Raw genomic sequence first — 20715 nt, forward strand, 5'->3', positions numbered from 1 at the left:
GGAAACTTCATAGGGGCTACCTATAGGAAACCCAAATTGCTGACGTTTTTTTTCCCAAAGCTGGGGAGCCCTGAGACAGGGAGCACAGCCCTGCTCCACTCTGCCTGAGACTTGCAACAGGACTAAAGATAATCAGGCAGCCAAGAAAGAAAAGTCCAGAGCTGCTCTGCAAATGGAGATCTCACTGTGGGTTGCTTGGCTTGGCGATAGAAATGCTGGAGGGAACACTGCGCTGCTTTGAAATACTCGACAGTACGAGCTTTAGCTAATGGAATTGAAAATGTTCCGTTTAGCCCTCGATGATGTCTCCTGTGATGTTTGATCAAACCCTCCTTGCGTGGAGGAGGGGATTTATTAGCAGAGCGTGGACTCATTGAAAGCAATGAGCATCCTGGTGCAGGAGAGGGCTCATCTAACAGCTCCATCTAAGGAGCAGTTCACAGAGAGATTTTCTGTCTTCCAGCACTAACAGCTCACACATCACTGCCAAACCTGTCATAGAAAAGCTTTCCAGAAAGCAGACAAACGTCGTCGCAGCCTCGGAGGAGCACAACTCTCTCCGGGCTCGCCTTTGCCTGCAGGAAACCCATTAAATCCACCTGCGTTTCCAAACTGTTAGCACAAGCTCGGCTTCTGGACTGGTTCAGTGCACAAAGCTATGGGTGAAGTTAACGGGATTTCTGAGCCACCTCCTGTCCTTTGGGACCTCATTGTACGCGCGTGACCTTGAAATGTTTGTGTCCTACTTACACACAAAAAGAAGGATAGAAGAATAACCTAGCATACAGGAAACAACGCGGTCTTTACAGAAACACTGGTATTGGAGAGGGTCACGGTGCTGGCCCGACCTGCTGCAACACCTCGAGCAGGAGGAGGTGGCCAACAGACCGCAGGTGCTGCTCTGCGCGCCGTGTCCCAGCGAGCCCCGCTCAGCCCCTCTGCGGCCGATCCCTCCAGGGGAGCATCAGCAAACACCAGGGTGATGGCGGGGTCTGGCGCCGTGCGTTCATCGGAAACCTCTGGCTCAGGGCCCCGATGACGCTTGGTGTGGGAGATAACACAACATTTGCTGTTTCCTGCGACTTCCACCCTAATTCCAGAGAAGCTAATTCCAAACGCCATCTGCCTCTCTCACGGAGCACGCTGATGTGCTGGTGCAGAGAGCAAGGCACTGGCAGACGATCGGCTCGGTGGTTTCCTACCTGCTGAAGGCCCGCAGCAGGTTTGTGCTACAGAGCGACTCGGCTCCTGGCGCAGGATCAGCCTCCATGAACCTCTGCCGAATGCTGCAATAGCAGTGCTGTGAAAAACATTTAATCCTCATTCTTGTTTTATAAAAGGATCAAAATGCTCAGCAGGCTGAGAATTCAAAGGTTTAGCAGTCCCAACATCCAAGCATGAGAGCAAAGAAATGTAGAGCAGGCTCAAATCCTGAATACCAAAATAGTAGCAGAGAGGAGGTAAAAGGGAAAAAAACTACTTGTGCTACATTGCAGTGGCCCTCTTCTGTAGTGATTTATGAATATAAGAAAATGCTTTCTTTTATGTTGCCTTGGTTATTCGGTTACTCGCTGTATGAATATATTTCCTCAGTTCAGTGCAGGGCTCCCAGGAAAAGCACCCGGGAAGGAAGCGAGGGGCTTCAGCAACCCACATATTTAAAGAGAACTGAGATCTGTTTCCCAGCTGATCTTTCCCCCAGCTGCAGCCAGCCCCTGGCTGGAGGGGCCTTCAGCGAGGCAGGGGATGGGGCAGGGATGAGCCGAGATGCCGCCATGGCACACGTCACCTCACAGCTCTCACGTGCGCAGCCGGTGCATTTGCTCTCCTCCACTTGCACTGTGTCTTGCCACTTCAAACTGCAAAAGTAACCTGTGATTCTCTCCCGGACCCCTGCCGTAGCTCACCGTGGACACCCCAATACCCCCACCTCCATCACCCCAGGCTGTATCTCTGCTGTTAGCCGCTGCCTTGCTCCGCAGAGAAGACCCCCTGCCAACAGACACCTTCTGCTTCCGTTTCCTCCACCCAAATTCACACACAAACTCCCATGAGGTCTCTTTTCCCCCGCTTCCCCCCTGTTAACTCTCCTAGAGGGAGGAGAAATGGGAAAACCAGCCGGTATCCTCCCTCTTTGGGGTACTGCAAGCCTGTCTTTCTGGGAAACGCACCGGCAGAAGTTGTCTTCCCAGGCAATCTGGCAGCATCGCGCCCTGCGGTGAAGGACACGCCAGGCCAGTAAGCCCAGACTCCGATCGCGGTTGCTTAGCAGGCGTCACCCTCTCCCTGGCTGCTGACCTTGAAAATGTCAGGCTGCTCATTTAGAAAGCAACAATTGGTTTTGAAAACTTTGAAGTGTCTCTGCCCTGCTCCAGCCGTGTTTGCGGATGCTGCTTCTCAGGAACATCCCCCACGGCTTGGCTCTCCTCTCCCCGTCTCCGCAGGAGCTCTGCGTCGATCACCTCGCCTGCTCACGGTGCTCGTTACGCAGGGTTTCAATGTTCCTCACTACGTACAGTCCCACTTTTATAACTCCTTTTTGGTTAACTCTGCTGCCAGTTAAATGCTACCAAACCATTTTTCCCTCTGGTTTCCAACTTTGAAGCTCCTTTTACGAGATCTAAACGCTGCTGTTTTCCAATAACTAGATTATAGGATGCAGGGGAGAAAAAAAATATCTGGTTCCTTTCTTTGAAAAATATAAATATTTCATCTTGTTTTTACAGTGTTGTGCAAGCAAGTACTCCCAATTACACTACGCACTTTTTCCCTCGCTGTTTAACACATACCAAGCGCATTAATTAATGCCACTATCACTCCAGCTACAGAAGTATAACCAGACCATCTTGAGTTTACGCATAACCAACGCCTGAACTCCATAAATCCCCGGGACAGACGCACATCCCCCATCCCCCTACTCCTGCTCTCCAATCTGAAACCCAGCCAGGCAAGCTGTGCCGCCTGAGCGCTCGCTTTCCCCAGGTAGAAGCATTTACTGTCCGTGCGCTGCCCCTTCCTGCCCCTCCACCCCTCCTTTGCCCCGCAGGGGCTGGCGAGCACGGCACATTTGCCCTCCGCAGCCGGTGCCATGGCGGGGCCACGGCAGCTCCCGCCTGCCAGGACGGTGGATTGCCCCGCTGACCTCCCGCAGAGCCCAGAGTAATTCCCTGTTCGGAGTAACACACCGCTAAGTGGCCTCAGATATTAATCCCTAACCGGTGTGCCTACTACGGATTGAGTAAGCAAAAAGCATATTATACTGTGAGGAGCCTATTAATGATGATGAACACTGATTTCAGTCAAACTTGGACTATTTTCCAATATTAATTCAACTGGAAACTGGGGAGGGGAGATGTAAGGAATCAAAGCAAGCCACTGATGGTACTACAACGACAAGGAAGGAAAAGCAGCCTTGCTTAACAGCATGTAGCATGTTTGAAAGCCAGCAAACCAGCCACCTGGAAAAGGAACATCACCAGGATGAACAGAAAATCCTTTGGGAAGGAAAGTAAGCATCAACGTACTCGTTTTTATTAGCGGATCAGCTGCAAACTTGTGTTTCGGCGTCAGCACAGCAGAGCAATACGGAACTGAACCACCATGAGCCGAAAGAACACACAGGCTCTGCAGGCTCCTCAAGTCAGTTATTTTGGCTTAAGGCAGAGAAATCCCATGTTTACACGCCCAGCACCAGAAGTGCCTGAAATCCACCCGCTCTGATCGCTACCGATAACAACGCCCCAAAATCTGGCCCCTTTCACAGACCGAGGTTAGGAAGCGAGGAGTAACCAGAGGGCTGCAACAGGCTGCGCCGCGTCGGGCTGGCTGCCTCAGTGCCAGCACCTAATTAAGGCAGAAACTTGGCAGCAGGACCTGATCTCAGCTCCAGACCCACAGCCCGGGCCGAGTCTTTCCTTGAACCTGAGCCCAGTGTGTACCAGCCCTTTCATGTTCTGCGGGAGCACGGCCAGAGCATCTTCCCTCACAGCCGAGCTCCGGCTGGGACTCGGCCGAAGCACAGACAGGTTTCCCCCTCCGCACTCAGGCTGCAGCAGGGTCACAGAAGAGAAATTTCCACTCTAAAAATAGTTTAAAATCATTTCCACCTGTAAAACTTTAAGACAGCACTGCAGGCTTTTTCCAGAGCGCCGCACTACCTTCCCACGGAGCAGACAACAAAGCATAAAGCCAAAGACGCTCAGGCACCCACATCTCATGTCCAGAAACATCTGTTTTTACACATCCTCCCAGAAAAAAAATCAGCCATTCATGTCCCCCAGATTGTCCTTCCTGGGAGTTACAGATCTGGATGTATCACTGCTTTAGCTTCAGACATTGCTTTCTCCACTGCAAGTCAGTAAGATAATTATTCCCCTCTCTCCAAAGTATATTCTCTAGTAACCCATGGATTTTAAAAAAGGAGAAAGATAATGAGGAAGAAACAGATACACAAGATTTATAGCTGTTCCTGGCCATTTGCCTGAGCACAGGCTGCCAGAACATATTTTCTCACAATCGTCTGGAAAAATTGCTAGCGAATTACAAGGATTATTTGCAGCAGTGTATTTGTTCTGGATTCGGTTTTTGCCTTATTTAATTTTGACAGCTATTATAAACCATCCTCAATAAATACAGCTGATCTGCAGAAGACACCTAATTAAAAGTGATGCCAGAGCCCGGTGCTGCCCCTTGCTCCCACGCTACTGAGAGCACAGGATGGCACGCGAGCACCGGGACAGGGGGCAGAAGCAGTGATTTTCCTCCATGCGGGATCTGCTCCGCTGCCCCCAGGGGAACTTAAACTGAAAGGCAAACATAGGAAAGCACTGCTAATGAGAGACATGCAACGATGGAAGCCGTAAGGGAGAATTAGGTGGAGTGGGAAGAGAAATAACACAAGCTGGGGGTCACACCAGATGCCTGTGGTGGTGGCAAAGGCATTTTAAGGAGTCCCTATGAGCTGGGCACCTCCACCCAGGTGTGTATCGCCACTGCCACGCTGCACCTTGTCACTCGTTCATAATACACCGAGAGCACACACAAACCACATCGCTGACCCAGTTCCAAACAAGTTAAAACATCCGGGCTGGAACATCTCTCCACCAAAGGCAGGATCATGCATGAACGCTTCCAAGGGAAATACATTGAACACCAACAAGAAGCTTTGCAGAAAGTCATCTCACCGCCACCCTGCGCCTTTGAAAGCAGCGTGGGAAACACTTGCGGTAGTGACACCCTTCCGCCACGGAAGCAGGGCAAAACCAAGCCTTTTGTAAGCTCAGTTACGGAAAATGGGCTCAGATTTCATGAGGACAACGTCAGGGCAGGTAGATGTAAAGTACTGTGGGCTCTGGTGCCCAGCGAGGTCATACACTGCTACACTGCCCTGTATGACATCTAACTGCCAAGGGACAGATACGTGCAGCAAGGATGGTAATACAGAGCAGGGAGGAGCAGCTAGGGTCCTTCAGATGAAACACCTAGCAGTGAAACTAGATACCACAAGGACATAAGAGCCTCAAACCAGAGCTACACCTAGCTTTGATGCACAAGAAAGCAGCACACTCTTCGTCTGTCCCGCATGCGAGAGGAGCGTGTTGCCTGCTGAAGGAGAGAGCTACGCCAGGCAGTTGGAGCACCACACTTTGCAGGGTTTGACTCCCAACACTCAAAATGCACACGTCCACCCTGGGAGCTTGTCCCTGCGCCCAAACCACGTCCCGTGGTCACTGCTATGCGTCAGCCGAGTCACCAAAGCCTGCAGTCAGCTGCACCCGTTTAATCTGCCGGAATACTACAGCCAGCCAAGTTGCGAAAGTCCTTTCCAAGCACGTTAAAATTTCATCTCTGCCAAAAAAAACAACATGAAGAATTCAGCAGGAGGAATGGAGATTTGCTGGATGTACTTTGAAAAGCTTCCCAGGTACAGCAGCATGAGATATTAATGAGGCAGACCAAAAAAGGGCCCTCCGTATTGAGCCCTCAGTGTCCCTCATCCCTGCCTTGCCACTGTAGCCGGAGCCTCCCCGTTGCCTCATGCTGCCGCTTCCGTGCAGAAGAGACCTTCCAGTAGACACCCTCCTCTCCCGAAACTGGAGCATGGCATCACAGTAAGGTTTGGCTGATGCACACAGCGACATCTCCACAAGCTCACGGCTTCGCCAAGGTGGGGAAAGGTCCCCCCCTCCCCACCAAACCTGGGCTGTTTCTGTCCCCGTCCGCAGGTATCACGTGCTCCTGGCGCAGCCAGAGCTCGGCAGACCCGCGACACGCTCACGGCTCGCCTCTCTGTAGGACACCCTGCTGTTGCGGCACTCCCGGCCCTTTGCTATCTGCTGCTCGCTGGTGCAAGTGAGCCAGACCACGGGGACATTCCCAGCGCCTGACCCGGACAAGGAGCCTGCAGTCGGTTCAGGGCTTAAGTCGTGAACTTAGCAGGGAGAGACAGCAGGGTGGGTTTGCACAAAGGCTCACTCATTGGCAGGGAAAATGCATGAATAGAACATTTCAACACTGGGGACCTTAGAAAAGCCCATAAATATCTGCAGGGTGGGTGTCAGGAGGATGGGGCCAGACTCTTTCCAGTGGTGCCCAGCGACAGGACAAGGGGCAATGGGCAGAAACTGAAGCAGAGGAAGCTCCAGCTGAAACCGAGGAAGAACTTCTTCCCTCTGAGGGTGACGGAGCACTGGAACAGGCTGCCCAGGGAGGTTGTGGAGTCTCCTTCTCTGGAGATATTCAAGACCCGCCTGGACACGGTGCTGTGCAGCCTGCTGTGGGTGACCCTGTTTCGGCAGGGGGTTGGGCTGGGTGACCCACAGAGGGCCCTTCCAATCCCCAACATTCTATGATTCTGTGTAACTGAAACGTCCTTCAGAATGGCTACAGCCACCGCCCCCCAGGCCAGCTGACAGCGTGCAGTGATTGCCATGCTGCAGAAAAGCCAGGGCAAGAACCACCATTCTGAAGGCACTACCAGTAAAGCTCACATTTTTTGGCTAGGGATCACAGATAGATGACAGATCCACAAATGTTTCATAGTGCCCTTTGCTGGCTGTCGTCACACCATGCAGACACATTCGCTGTGCAGCCCCCAATTAAATCTCTCAACTTTGGCTCTTGGAAGAAATGTCTTTAAAAATCCTCTTGGCTAATTGAGCACCTTTTCAAAGTCTCCTTCAGAAACCACGATCCTTCATTCCCACCCTCCACAACTTGTGACACGGCCATTAAATCCGTCAGCATAATACACTCTGTTCACTCCTGCCCAGCCTGAAGTCTCTAATGAGGGTTGCAGAAGCAAACCCACTTCTCCCAACTCACAGAGAGAAAAAGAAGAAAAGAACCCCCACCTTCTTGGGGCTACGTCGTATGTCAAACCTTAATTGGTACGCTTCAAAGCAAAGTGGGAGCGTTTGCAAACGCTGCCCTCCAGATCAGATGTTCAGCCCTCAAACTGCCAGGCTAAAGCAGCAACCCCTGCTCAGTGTCCCCTCCCCTTGCCTCTCGGTCCGTCTCCAACTCTGTACTGAAGGAATTGCAAGGAGGAGCCCCGCGAGAGGACAGACATGGCAGAAAAAGAGCACTGCCTATAGAAACACTTCGGATCCATCCCACACATGCACAAAACCCCGCCTCAAAGGCTGAGGGCAGCTAGGGTGCCCCACTTCCCAACGCAATATGATTGCATTAATTAGTTGGAGCCCAAACGTGGATGTTTCTTCGCTCTGCAAGACCAGCATTGCTAAGTGCAGGGGGAAACGTTTCCTGAGGGTGAGAGGTTTGATGAACGCAGGAGGATGCCTGTGGGCAGGCAGGTCTCAGACCACCCTGAACCTCTGACAGTCATCAACACAGGCAGCAAGAAGGCTCAATTGATGGGTCAGGCTGGAAATCCAGGCACCGGGGCAGACTGGTAGGTGGTGCGCAATGCAAAAGCTTTGATCTAGCCTGCTCCTCCATGTCTGACCCCTCCGAGCGAGATCGGGAAGAGAGCAGAGATCAGCAATGGCCAGAGGACTGGTACCCCTGCTCAGACAGCGCTCATCAGAAGACAGCCCTTTCGGTCAGCAGCACCGTCTGAGTTTTTGATGGACTGAGGTGTAGCCTAAGAAGAAAGCGTGGAGTTGCAAAAGGCTGTGTGTTCAGGTATCTGACTGTCTTTGAGGTTCAGATCCATCTACCGTCAGCGCAGAAATGCCAGGAAACCTTGAGGGTTACAGAGGTTATTGGTTCTCACCACGGGTTTTGTGCAGCAGCTGAGTTTTTGAGAGAGGGTGGAATAAAAGGCTCAGCAGCCATGAGAAGGGAAGGTGCTGGGCAGAGAGGGCAGCAAGGAGCTGCCAGCACAACCCTGGTGGGGACCAACACGCAAATATGGTTTTACAGTCACAAGGCAGCAAGTGCCACAGGCTGGCAAGCACACCTGAAGAAGACCAAATATTACGTGACACTGATTTTTTAATTTCTTCTTTAAGCCTGGCTTGTGATTCCAAGCTGCGGGTTTTACCGCACAAGGATGAGGACACAGGTGATGGCCACCAACACTGCAGCAATTTGTAGCTTGAATAATGAGGAAAGGGCATTCTGCACAATAGCAGTAGGCACCTGAACTATCAGATATCAACTGACACGTCAGCAAGTTTTAGGAATAAGACAGCAATAACCATTTTAGAGAGTGATGGGCGATAGATTGATGCTGTGAAGAAAAAGGTGGCATCTGGATGTTTCTGTTGTGGAAACTAAAGCTCATGCGCTGGCTACACCATTGGCTTGAGTTCATGAGGGAGTTTCTGGGCTGGATCCAAACCTTGCCCAGCTGAAACTTTGTCTGGCTTAAGCCCTGCACCAGGTGAATCACATGTGGGCCCAGATTAGTGCCAGACTGCTGAATAACTGTCAGCCTGCAGTACATGAGGATACCAGTCTTAACCCTACACACCCTATTCAAAAAGTCTACTCTGCAGAATTAAGGTGGCCCAGTCAAAACAAGTGTAAAAAAACCCAAACAAAAAACCTTTGGTTCTCACATATATTTGCTACTGAGAGGAGAAACGAGAAGCAAAACAAGTCCTAAAAAAATCTCAGCTCTTCACTTGTGCTGCACACTGTTTGCACCAGATACCTCCGTATCTTTGTTGAAAGCAAAAGGCAGCTCTGAAAGGGCACAAGCTGCTGAGAATTGCCCTTTCAAGACAGTCAGGGATGAAAATCAAACCCTGATTCAGTACACTCAGTTCACAGGTTTAAAGGGTGGACAGAAGTGCCAGGCACATCTAGTGACCATCTGCAGAGCAGAGTCACCTTTCACAATTTCTACATTACCTCCAATTTCATCATCTGGTTGATAGGGTTGTTTATTATTTTGGGAACCGCATGTCCCAATTTAAACAGATGTCATCTCTTCAAAACCATGTGCTGTGAACTTTGCAAGGACATGGAAGGAGAACTGAATATACAATAGAGCGAGGCAGGAAATTATCCAGGAGTTCAAATAACTGCAAACAGATCTAAACTTCCTCCTGGCAAATAAATGTTATTATACAGTTTTACAAGGTGCTTTCCGCTTGTCACATGAAATCTAGACTATCTAAATGCAAATCTTTTTTTAATTTATTTTTTAAAAAAGATAAATACATTTAGACTGGTCATCTGGTCATGGAAGAACCTGCCAGAGCTATCCATACTTAGAAAACCTGATTCATCACTGCATTTTTCCACTTATATGTGGGTGGCTGCTAATACTGTTTTCGTTACGCAAGAATTATAAATATGCTCACTTAGAACTAATGATTTAATTTGGATGCACCAGAGAGCTATGAATAGCTCAAGGTTTCCCCTGTGCTTGAGAAGCAGTAGCCACGCAGAAGGTAGTTACCCAGGTCTGGAAGATACGTGGCTTTTGATGAGTGGTAGTCCGTTACGGCAGGGGCTGCAAGGCTCCTGGAAGCTCAAAGTAAAAGCGTAATTTCAACACAGGTGCAGAGTTGTGGCTGTGGAAATAAGTTGTGTGTGCAACAGGAGGCTTATTAGGTGTTTGGGGGTTTTTTGATCTGATATGTAACATCGAGGTATCACAGCCCTATCCTGGTATCGTTTTAAGATCCGATAAAAGCACCCAAAACTACGATGTCTTCATTTTTCTTCTGCGATGCCTTGGGTACCACATTGTTGGAGTCCCGGCTGCTTGCCACCATTCAAGTCCTGTTGAATGTATGCAAGTGTATTTTCCAAAAGGGCCTCAGACTGATTGGGGAAGGTGAGGAGATAAGAACTTCGAGTCTTAAAAACCATCTTACTGCCATTACCATGCTAAATTTCAATGAAGTAGTCTTCTAAAAATGCTTCAGTAAATTAACAAGGTAATTAATAATAGATGCCTGCTATTTTCAAGCTCAGAACACCTCCAGAATGAAAGTTTTTTGCCCTGCAATCAGATACCATAAAAATGGACCAGCAAGCTGAATGGTGACAGCTTTTTGGGTTTCTGAAACAAGGAAAGGACGAAGATGCAACCACCACAGGCAGGACACCAAGCAAGCAACACAAGATGCTTGGCACATGTCACGACAGCAGTGCTGTGCTCGGACCGCCATTCCATTTTCCTGACCCTAAAGTGCCTCCTCTAACCTGCAGCCCCGCAGACGAGGAGCCCACAAGGACACAACACATCAAAAACAAGCACCAACAATGGGGTCTTTGGCCCAAATACTCACCAGGGCCAGTTTTCTCCTTCCCTCTCTCCTGCATTTCCCTGTACACCCAGATTGCCAGATCTGGAGAGCCATTTTCACCGCTTTTTGCCCTGATTTTTGTATTAAGAAGCCAAGCTCAGTGAGGGGCACTCTCAGAGCGAAAGGGGGAAAAAGAAACGTTTATACAGTGATCTGGGTCTGGTTGCTGTGCATTTGGGCCCTAAGCACATGCATCGACAAACACCCCTTTCCTCCTGTTTTGGGCTCACTAGAGGAGATCAAAAAAATTCCTCCACGTGGGGTCTGAAGAGTGTGGGTGAGATTTTGAGAGCTATTACCATCAAAAATCCTGTATATTTCCCAGATCCCCAAAGTCCTTAGAGAAACAGTCTCTGTCTACAAGCGAGACATGGAGGACAGACACGCAGCCCTTGGGAAGGGCTGGAAATTGCTGGGAGCTTCACCCGCACGCTCTTTTGGAGACCCACCACACCAGGACTTGTTCAGCCCTCTCCTTCTGCTGACTGCGCAAGGCTTTCCCTGCTCTCCCACCACCATCCCTTAATCAAGAAACCCAGGCCGTGGAAGAACACGCCTCAGGCTCTTCATTTGTGTACTGGTGATTAACAAAACCAATTTCTACTTCGGCAACACTTATGACGTGCCTCAGTTCTTTAATGTATCAAGTCGGGGCTGAGAGCTGCGCCTGATGCTTTTTTTGTTCACTTTTCTCTTTTTCTTCTTTTTTCCAGCTTTTGAAGCTCGTGAGCTCCACAGACCAAGGGGACAGCGGTGGCATGGGGCATTACAGCCTCAAAGCCATCAGGCAGAGCAGTGCTGCTGGCTTCTACGTGAGAGGAGGAGCTTGCTCTGCTCCCAAGGGCACAGTCCCACCACCAGCAAACCGGACTCCTTAGCCAGTTTCTTACAATGCCGATGTCAAAAGGTGTTGATGTTCCCTACTTGTGAGCAGCACTATGTGTGCCCGCACCGTTTGTAGGGCAATTTGCTATGAGGCACTTGCAGCACTGGGATGTGCAGACCTTTACTTACAAAGAATGACAGCATAAATCTCCCTTAATGGGACCCTAAGTGACTAACAGATGCTTGTGTGCAGCTACTTAAAGGACAAACCCTACTGGAATAGGAATGGGCACAACTCCATCGCCCTTGATGGCTCTTAACCAAGAAGCCCTTTCCAAACACCTACTCCTGCACCCGCGCTTCCTTTTTCCCTTTATTAACTCTGCTACGTCCTCTACAGGCCTTCAGCTGATCATCCAGATCAACTGCAGACCAAAAACTCCTCTCAACATTTGCACTCCAGATATCTATGTTAAATGTATAAATGAAATGAGTTTAATCCATGTTCACACTTCGCTGTATTTCATTTCTGGTAACAGCAGAAATTATCCAGGACAGCACGCATTGAATGGCTTCATTCCCATTCACACCTTCCCTAGATCTGATAAATATAAGGGGGAAGGGCAACCTTTTGGGCCAGGTCTTGGTGCAGAGGTCACAAGGACTGCAGCAATCGGAAGGTGCTGAGTTGACTTAATCACGATACTCATCCATCCCTGGTCACTGTCAAGTGAAATATTGCACCACCGCCAGCTGCTCCTGCCATTTTCTGGAAGTGCTTTACAACCACCTACAGAATTCTTGGCACTTTTTCTTTTGCATCTCTACCATGGCAGAGATCCAGAGAAATCACTCAGCTCCCAGTGGCAAGCAAGCCAGCCCCACGGGTGGGGCAGACTAACGGCCGTTTCCGTGAACAAGATCTCATAACTGTGGCAGAAACTCCAAACTAAACCAAAAGGCTAAAGCTGGGTGCACTTCACGTTCAGTTGCACTCAAGACATCGGGGTTCGGTAGTCGCAGTGGCTGGAGATTTCCAAGATCATAAAACTCCAGTTTTCAGGAAGCAACATTTCTATAATGAACGGTTAGCAATTAGGCTGTTCAGTCAAAATAAAACCCTCTTAATCTTTCCAAGAGAATCCTGGGCTATTTAACTTCTAATTGATTAGCAGCCTTCTAATGAGAGGATTACAGTAGACTGTAGATAACTCAGGTGATTGACAGCTCTGCTTCACCAGCCTAAACCAAGATGCTTCCCTTTTCCTACCACATGCCAATTAAGTCATTAAGTATTGTTTACTGAGACCAGGAGGATTACAAGACAGTAGGTGGATTTATTAGCAGAGAAAGGAAAAATACTCCTACACAGGAGAGAAAGATTATTTTGAATGACTAACAGCCATGCCCCTGCAAAGCATGACTAGAGCTAGCGGAGCTCTTCACTCTCAGAAGGTTATGCCCCAGCACTTCTCCCTTTTTTCGGGCCATTTGCCAGCCTGCCCAGCTGCCTCCACTGTGCTCACCATTTCAAGGTGTCCCATTCAGATCATTTGCTGAGTTCATCATACAGATAGTTACAAGTTCAGCTGCTTGATATTTTTGATAATAATATCAAGGAATTTATATGTTTCAAGGAATAGGAGAGGCTGGGGACTTGACTCCCGTTAGAGACAAACACTCACTCCTCTAGGGCAGAAGACCAAGGCGTCTTTTAACATGCAAAAGCTGCCTCATTAACAGTCTCTTAGTACATGTAGGCACTGGATCAAATCACCTTGATACAAGCACCTGAATATAGCAGGAACAACAATGTGCTTTAGCATCTTGCACCAAGAACATACAATTTTACACGAATTAACAATTGATGCCGAGGGGTTTTGGAAGGAAGAGGAGGAGGGAGAAGCTCTGGAATTGACACATTCAGGCTCCATAGTTACCATGCCTGAGCCAGCCGTGTTGCATTAACACAATAGATGCCATTTTTGCCAGGCTGAGGGGCAGGGGGGAACTCGAGATGCTGAAAAGGTTTCCAAATTTATGACACCCTGACAGCAGGAAGCAGCACATTAAATGAGACAACTCCTTGAGCTTACTATCCCTGCTTTGTGACCCTTTACTCAGCTGATCTCTGGACTGCAGAAGTTAAATGAGATATTCTAGTTAAACTAGCAGGCAAGAGATGATGTTTTCTTCAGATTTTTTCCCCCTTTTGTGGATGGCTCCTCTTGATTGGCTTTAGCACAGCCGAGGAAAGCCAGAGTTGCCAGTTCTGGGCAAAGCTGCCAGCGCTCCCTGCCCTGGGAGCTCTCTCCCCCCGTATGCCACTGGCACACAGCGCCGGATAATGACTTGTCTCAGCTGGTTAATTAAAAAGAGCAAGGTCCCTGCCAGACAAGAACCTTTGCAGGTGTGGAGACAGCAGAAGCCTGTTAACAGAGTGAAATATTTTGGGAACCTGTGAGCTTGTGTTTTCAGCAGCCTGTCCACGATTCGGGGCCCCTTCCCAGGATCCTGACAAACATCTAGTAGTGCAAGGTTTTAATTTTTCAGTGGAGGGCTGTGTACGGCACACAGGCCCCCTGCGGCGAGACACGAAAGCGGTAGGCTGATGCTTCCACTGTACCTTGGAGCTGTACCAGGTAAAGCCACGAAGAGACCAAATTTCAACAAATCAATAAATTAAAGGCCAGGATGTCAAAGAGAAAATTGTGAAAGAGACATCCCTAGGTATATTAAATACAAAGATATTTCCTCCGGCTCTGGAAACTTCCGAGCCACAGTTTGCGGGGAGGCTGTACCAATGGAAATACTCCTGCCCATCTCCTGCAGCAGCTGCTGGGGGCTGCAGGGTGCTGGAGGGGCGGCTGTGGGAAGCCATGACCCCAGAAGGCTGCGGAGGAACTTACTGAGCTAATTATGAAGACTGGCAAGCGCTGCTGTCAAGAGTTAAGCAAATATGAACGGCTGGCGAAGCTGGCCACCGCGACTGGCAGACATTCTCTCAAGAAAAAAAAAAAAGCAGCACCGGGAGAAGTGCAGGGAAAGGCACTGCAGGACATACAGTCCTTCACGAAGCCAGTCCCAGGATCACAGAAACAACCCTGCTCAGCAGGACTGGAAAGCAGCCACACCGAGGCAGACACGTGCTCGGCCACCTCACCTTGCAGGAACCACCATGGGGACAGAGCTGCCACTGAAGGCCAGACTTGGGGACAGAGCTGCCACTGAAGGCCAGACTTGGGGACAGCCTGTCATCCGCGCTGTGAAAAGGAAAAGGCAGGATCCTGTGTGCCTGGCAGCAGTAGTCCCATGGAGAAGGCCACGTCTTGTCCAAACAATGTAATTGTAGGTCACCCACATAGCAAGCAATGAGAGTCCAAGCAGAGATGGAGACAACTTCCTCCAGAGACCATTTGGCCTCTATTTACAGCACCTGCGGTGCCCAGCCAGGGTTAGGAAGAGGCAGGACAAAGTTCAGAACACCAACAGCAGCCAGCAGCCTCGCCAGGGCTGGGGGCACCTTTGCTGCCTATGCTCAGAGGCATTGCCCTCCTTGCCCCCCTCTAAGCCCAGTGCTGGGTGCACCCCAGCAGTGGTGGCTCTCACCCACAGCAGTTCAAAATTCCTGCCCAACACTGACAATGAACCACCAAATTAACCACCAGACACAGGGATAGGGATTGTCCTGCTGGTGCCTATTCATAACCCCCCAAGCTGCTTACAGGTCCCGACACATCAGCCCATCGCCTTTACACCCAACGCATTAACAGCTGCTGGGTGGCAGGCATGTCACTGGCAATCCACACTCATTTTAACATTTTTTGACCTAGACAAGAGCAGTTCCAGTAATTCTGATCTGTGCAAGTATCCCAGTTTGAGTTTTAAATTGGGATATTACTGGCTAACATGGAATAAAGGTGTTCAGACAAACAGCATCCAGGGGAATATCTGCGAAGGGGTGAATATCTTTTTATGTCTGCACAGCACGGCCAAGCAAAGAGACTGCTCGTCCATGAGCGACGCTCCCCACAGGCATTATGTTACAGGGTACCTGGTCCCCAGAGGACATGTCTGCTGGACAGGACAGGAGCTCACCATGGAGAAGTGCCCAGGGCGGGTGACAGACACCCGAGGTCAGCTCCGGGGTATTAATCTCTGTTGCTTTGCTCAAATGCAAGCTCCCTCTAGTGCAAGGAACAGGACAAGAAAATGCTCGAAGTGTCAGGCTGTGCCTGAATGGCTCGCTCTCCTCCTTTCCCCATGCAGTGGGGTGATCTAACCTGCTATCCACATGAATCACTTGCTCAAAACCTTACAAAGGGAGCAACATCCAGGGAGAAGACCATGGAGAAGCTGGACAGATTTTCCCCAGGATGAGGGGCAGAGGTAAAAACAACAGGTTTGCTCGTGCTGATGGAAACACCTTGTTTGGCTTTTTGTTGTAAAACACTGAAGGAGTGTTTGCCCATCATTAGTAAGAGTATAAGGTTGCAAAACCAGGAGCTTTGGATGGGTTTCAATAACAGTGAGGAAACTGGTCAGCACAAGTCACCAGGTTTCCAAAGATACATCTTTCTTCTCAGAGGCCCATCACCAGAGCAGACCAAGCAGATCCCAAAGGCTCATCATTTTCCCAAGTTATCACCCACATCACAAAACACAGATTGATGGCTTACTGCTGACACCTACCAAATACACCAAGAGCTGTCCCTGTGGCGAGAGCTGCGTTAATATTGAACCCCCGTGACCTTATCACATGGCAAAACCACCAAAATCACAGCTTTGCCCTCTTGGCTGGGTTGGAAAGACGTGTCCAACTGCCCCAGCAGGCAGCAGCTCTTTCTATCATGTTGGAGTGAGCAGGGAATACCAAAGCTTCAAGAGCAACTTCTAAGCTGCTTTACTCACCCACCCTAGGAAAGCCTTAAGATTGGCACAATGGCGAGGGCAAGATTTTGTACTTTCAGTTTCAACTCTCCAGCCCCATGGCAGAGGTTATAAATTTAACTGAGACTAAAACAAAAGTGCAGCATCATTTGGCAGAGCTCGAGAAGCAGTCACTGGAAATAGCTATACCAAGACCAGTGTGTTGAAGTGCATCTTTTCAAGCTTTGTTCAGCAGAGTAACATTTGTTACTGAAAAGATAAATCACTGCTTTTGATTTCAGCTGCCCTACACAGAGGCTGTCCTGGAAACTGGGAGGAGAGAGGCTAAACACGGGCTTAGCAAGGAACAGCTTCACAGGTCAGAGTCTGGAGTGGCATTTTTTAACTTCAAACTGAGATGGGAATATCTAAGCGCAGATTTTAGCCCGGTATTTGCATGTAATAAAGACATTGACAATTATAGTCCGAAAACCTTACCAGACTTCTCTCAATGGAGAGCAAGTGGCAGGTAAGGTTTCATTACAAGCTGGCAACCGTGGCGCTCGGCTCCAGGGGACCAGGCACGCCAGCACGCAGAAAGCAAGCAGGCAGCAGCTCATCCTTCATCAGACAAAACCTCCAGGTCTCCAATTAGGCAACAATTAAGTGCTCAGGAGGCTGTGAAATCCGACAGCCTGGGCGTCGAGAGCACAAATTCATTTTTCCCTGTAAGCGGCACTCGGAGTGCTCTCCCCCCATGCCAGCCCCCCAGCTCTCCTCTCCCACCCCACAACCACTCAGCTTATCCACGCAACAAATTTCAGCGCCTTATTGCTGTGTCAGTCGTTGTAACCAAACGCCCATGTTGACAGGGCACTTACTCCTTCTGTGCCAGCACAGCATCCTTCACTGCCTTACCTAGGGGCAGTAGGCTCATACTTACTAGTATGTAGTAGGTATGTATGTAGTTGGTACTACATACCAAGCTGGGGGCTTGTGGGATCGTAAATATGAGCTCTTGCAGAAAACAGGTATCTCTCTTTTAAATCTGGTAGGGAAAAACCCCCAAACTCTCCCCTGTGTTCCTCTGCACAGCCATCCCACGCGCCCCTCCTGCAAACACACTCTGGCTTGATGCATATTTAATTTTCTCGCTATACAACAATAGAGACTACCTCCTGGGATTTTAGCTAGGAGCTAAAATTAAATTGCTTTTCAGGGTGGAGAGATTGGACTCTTGATGTAATGTCTTTGTTTCAAAGCAGTGGGAAAGGTAATAGAAGGATCTGGCGATGGAACAAATGGGATTGGACTCCATCACTACTTTTTCCCATAACCACACTGTCTCCCAGCAGAACAGCTTTCAGGTTCCCAGGTCATCTAATGAAGACCTCTCCGTGTTATTCCCTATCTAAGGGAGAGGCTAGGCTTCAGCGAGGTTGTTCAGCTTTCTGCAGGTGCAGACTGAAAACACGCATCAATACACGTTGCTCCTCGACACGTGTGCCCAGGCCTGCAGGAACCGGGCTAATACGCACAGATCAGGTCTGTTTGCAAAGCCGATCCAAGATTACCAGGAGGTGGATCCTCACTTATCACTTCACTGCAGTTTTTTTTTTGGTCTCCTTTTTTGTGACATTGCCCCAAGCCTGGTGGATCTCCTCATGCTGACTTGTACACTAGTGTCAGTGTCAGATTTCTAAGAATATCGCAGCCAAAGAAAACTTACACTTCCCGAACTTATACCATATCCGCATCAGACCCAGGACACAGAAGGACATTTAAACAGTTAGATGTTACTATCAGGAAAGACGGTAATACCGACAAAAGTTCAGTCAAGAAGTGTGAAATATCAATGCACAGACTTACCATTTTTGTCAGCTCTTCTGAAAATCTAGAATTGAAAAAAAGAGAGAGAGAGAGAGAAACCTTGTTACTACGTTGAGCTGCTTGAAAGGGTGAAGCCCTGGCCACCAGGACCGCTTTCAGCCCCGCGCACAGTGGACGCCCACCTCCAGGGGACAGTGTCAGTAAGCTTGGCTTGGGACTAACTGGTGGAAAAGGAGCGAACTAGCAAAACAAAGACAACACAGAATGCTTCCAGCAGTTCTAGCTCCAGTTCTATCTCCCACAGAGAAGAAAGCCAAAACCACAGATCTAATACCAGGAAAAAGAAAAAACAAAATCATTAAAAAAAATTACAACAACCTTGCAGCAAGCCCAGCCAATTTCTCTAACATCAATAATATCTCTTAAACCAAGTTTCACAGTTCTGAGCTTCTGAAACAAGTTATTTACATTTTTTATTTTTTTAAGCAAGTCTCCTGCGGGGGAAGGAGATTATATTTAAACTTAAAACTACAGTGTGGAGAAACAGCCCACAGAGAGGAATCAGATAGCCCTTTTAGAAGAAAAAATTGCAATAATCTGTAGTACAGTAGAATTTGCCAGGGAGAAAGACAGCTGAAACAGCTGTCATTTTTCTAACTAGTCTCATCTTTGGAATAGTCCCCTGAGACAACGCAAATAATAGCAAAAGCCTCTTCTAGGTTCCTGCCAAAAAATAGCTGCTAGCACAGGTTTGGCTATAAATTACAAAAAAATTAACATGCTCGTGAACTGGGCAGAAAATGGAAAACGTTATCATCATCTCTTCAGAGCTGACCCTGTTAATTTGACCAATAGCAGAGATTTGGGCTGTACAAAGCAATTTCCCTGCAGAGGGAATAAAAGCACCAGCAGGACAGATCAGAGTCAGCCACAGAATGGAATCTCCTATTTTCTGGGTCACTACATCATTAAAAAAAAAAAAATCAGAAAAGAAACTGCTGCACAAAACAAGAAACCCAAGAGAGAAACTGAATTGCAGAATGTGCTATTTAAGTCACCTCTTAATCAAGGAACACTAATAATTCTTTTGCCCAAAGTTCTTCCTAGGCTGCACAGGGCAAAGTTCTTCCTAGGCTGCTGGGCTTCCTGTCATGCTTCAGCAGAGGCAAACATCCTCTGCTTAAGCCAAACCAAATGGTGGGAGTCACCAAGTCCCAGCTTCAAGAGAGGGTCATAAAAACCCTACAAAGATTACAGCTTGTGACAGCTCCAAAGCTGCTTACTTCTCGAGCCAACCTTCATTTTTCAGAACAATTAGAAGATTTGAGGGGGGAAACTGCTACCTGTCTCCGTGCTTGTGGACTTCACCAAGGTTAAATTTGGGTTTTGAAGGACCAGAGAGTCACGGCTTTTGTCTATGGGAAGACTAAAACCAGCCAGGACAAGTGGGACCCCAGCCAGCCCCATGGCACGCATCCCCCAGCCATGCCCAATATGCCCTGCCCAGAGTATGAAATATTCCTCTTTTCCTGGCTTGGACACTCCAACTCCTCACTCCCCATGACCACCTCCAGATGAGACACTTTTCCTTCTAGATGCTGATTATTTCGGGGGTTTTTGTGTCATCGCCACATCCTTCTATTACCGTTCTCACTGCTCTGAAACAAAGATGTTGCATCAAGTGTAACACAGAAGCCACAATTTCTATTTTAAGGTGCTGTGGGAGATCGCCACCCCACTGAGCACAGCTGTCAGAGGGGAAAAAGGAAGGCAAAAATAGCAGGTAAACTATAGCTTAAAGTGGGAGAAAGGCTCAATCTGCAGCACCCTGCCCCGTGAAGCCACCAACCTCGCAATGAACTCTCAGAGCAAGAGGAAAAACAGAAAACAAAAGATTAAGAAATGGGAGAAATTTTAAGAAACAGAAGTATTTATATCCAGCTTCACTAAATGAACTTTTTAGGGCTTTATCTCCCCTGTATACTTCTAGAAAGTACAACTATTTGTTAAAGAACTGGTTGACGGAAGACCTCATCAGCTGTGTGACTTACCAAGGCTTATTCTACAGGACCAAGCTCTTTAGTTTTTATTGCTAATGAGCAAGATTTATTCCTCCAACTTAACTGGACCACTTAAAATTTGCACACGCACAAAAAGTTAAAACAGGACTCTCGGAGGGAAAGCAATTTAAGATAAAATCATCTGCCAACATAGGCAGGAAGCACATCAAGGTATGAACACTGGAATGAGCTCCAGGAGGCTGATAAAGACATAATCTACTCTGCGATAGCTTGGCAACGTTGCCAAAAATGCTATCTCTGTGAAGACCCAGGATTTACACTATAGCTCGGCAAACAAGGGTCCCACCACAACCTGAAGATGCCCTCCATTAGTGTCTTGAATTCGTTGTTCCAATGGGGGAAGGACGTGGTGTGCTTTTGGTAAGGGAAAGGTGTAA

At 48.6% G+C, this 20715-nt stretch overlaps 1 protein-coding gene across 3 annotated transcripts in view; it reads right to left on the reverse strand.

Moving 5' to 3' along the window:
• The window catches only part of NECAB2 (N-terminal EF-hand calcium binding protein 2), a 92766-nt gene that overhangs the window by 65256 nt on the left and 6795 nt on the right, over nt 1-20715 (reverse strand). For all 3 annotated transcript variants that reach the window (XM_075433719.1, XM_075433718.1, XM_075433720.1), the window contains exon 2: nt 18297-18321. In XM_075433719.1, coding sequence (XP_075289834.1) covers nt 18297-18321 — 25 coding nt within the window. The remainder of the gene's footprint in view (nt 1-18296; nt 18322-20715) is intronic.

The sequence above is a fragment of the Opisthocomus hoazin genome, chromosome 12 (genome assembly GCF_030867145.1).
Source record: "Opisthocomus hoazin isolate bOpiHoa1 chromosome 12, bOpiHoa1.hap1, whole genome shotgun sequence".
Taxonomy (NCBI): Eukaryota; Metazoa; Chordata; class Aves; order Opisthocomiformes; family Opisthocomidae; genus Opisthocomus; species Opisthocomus hoazin.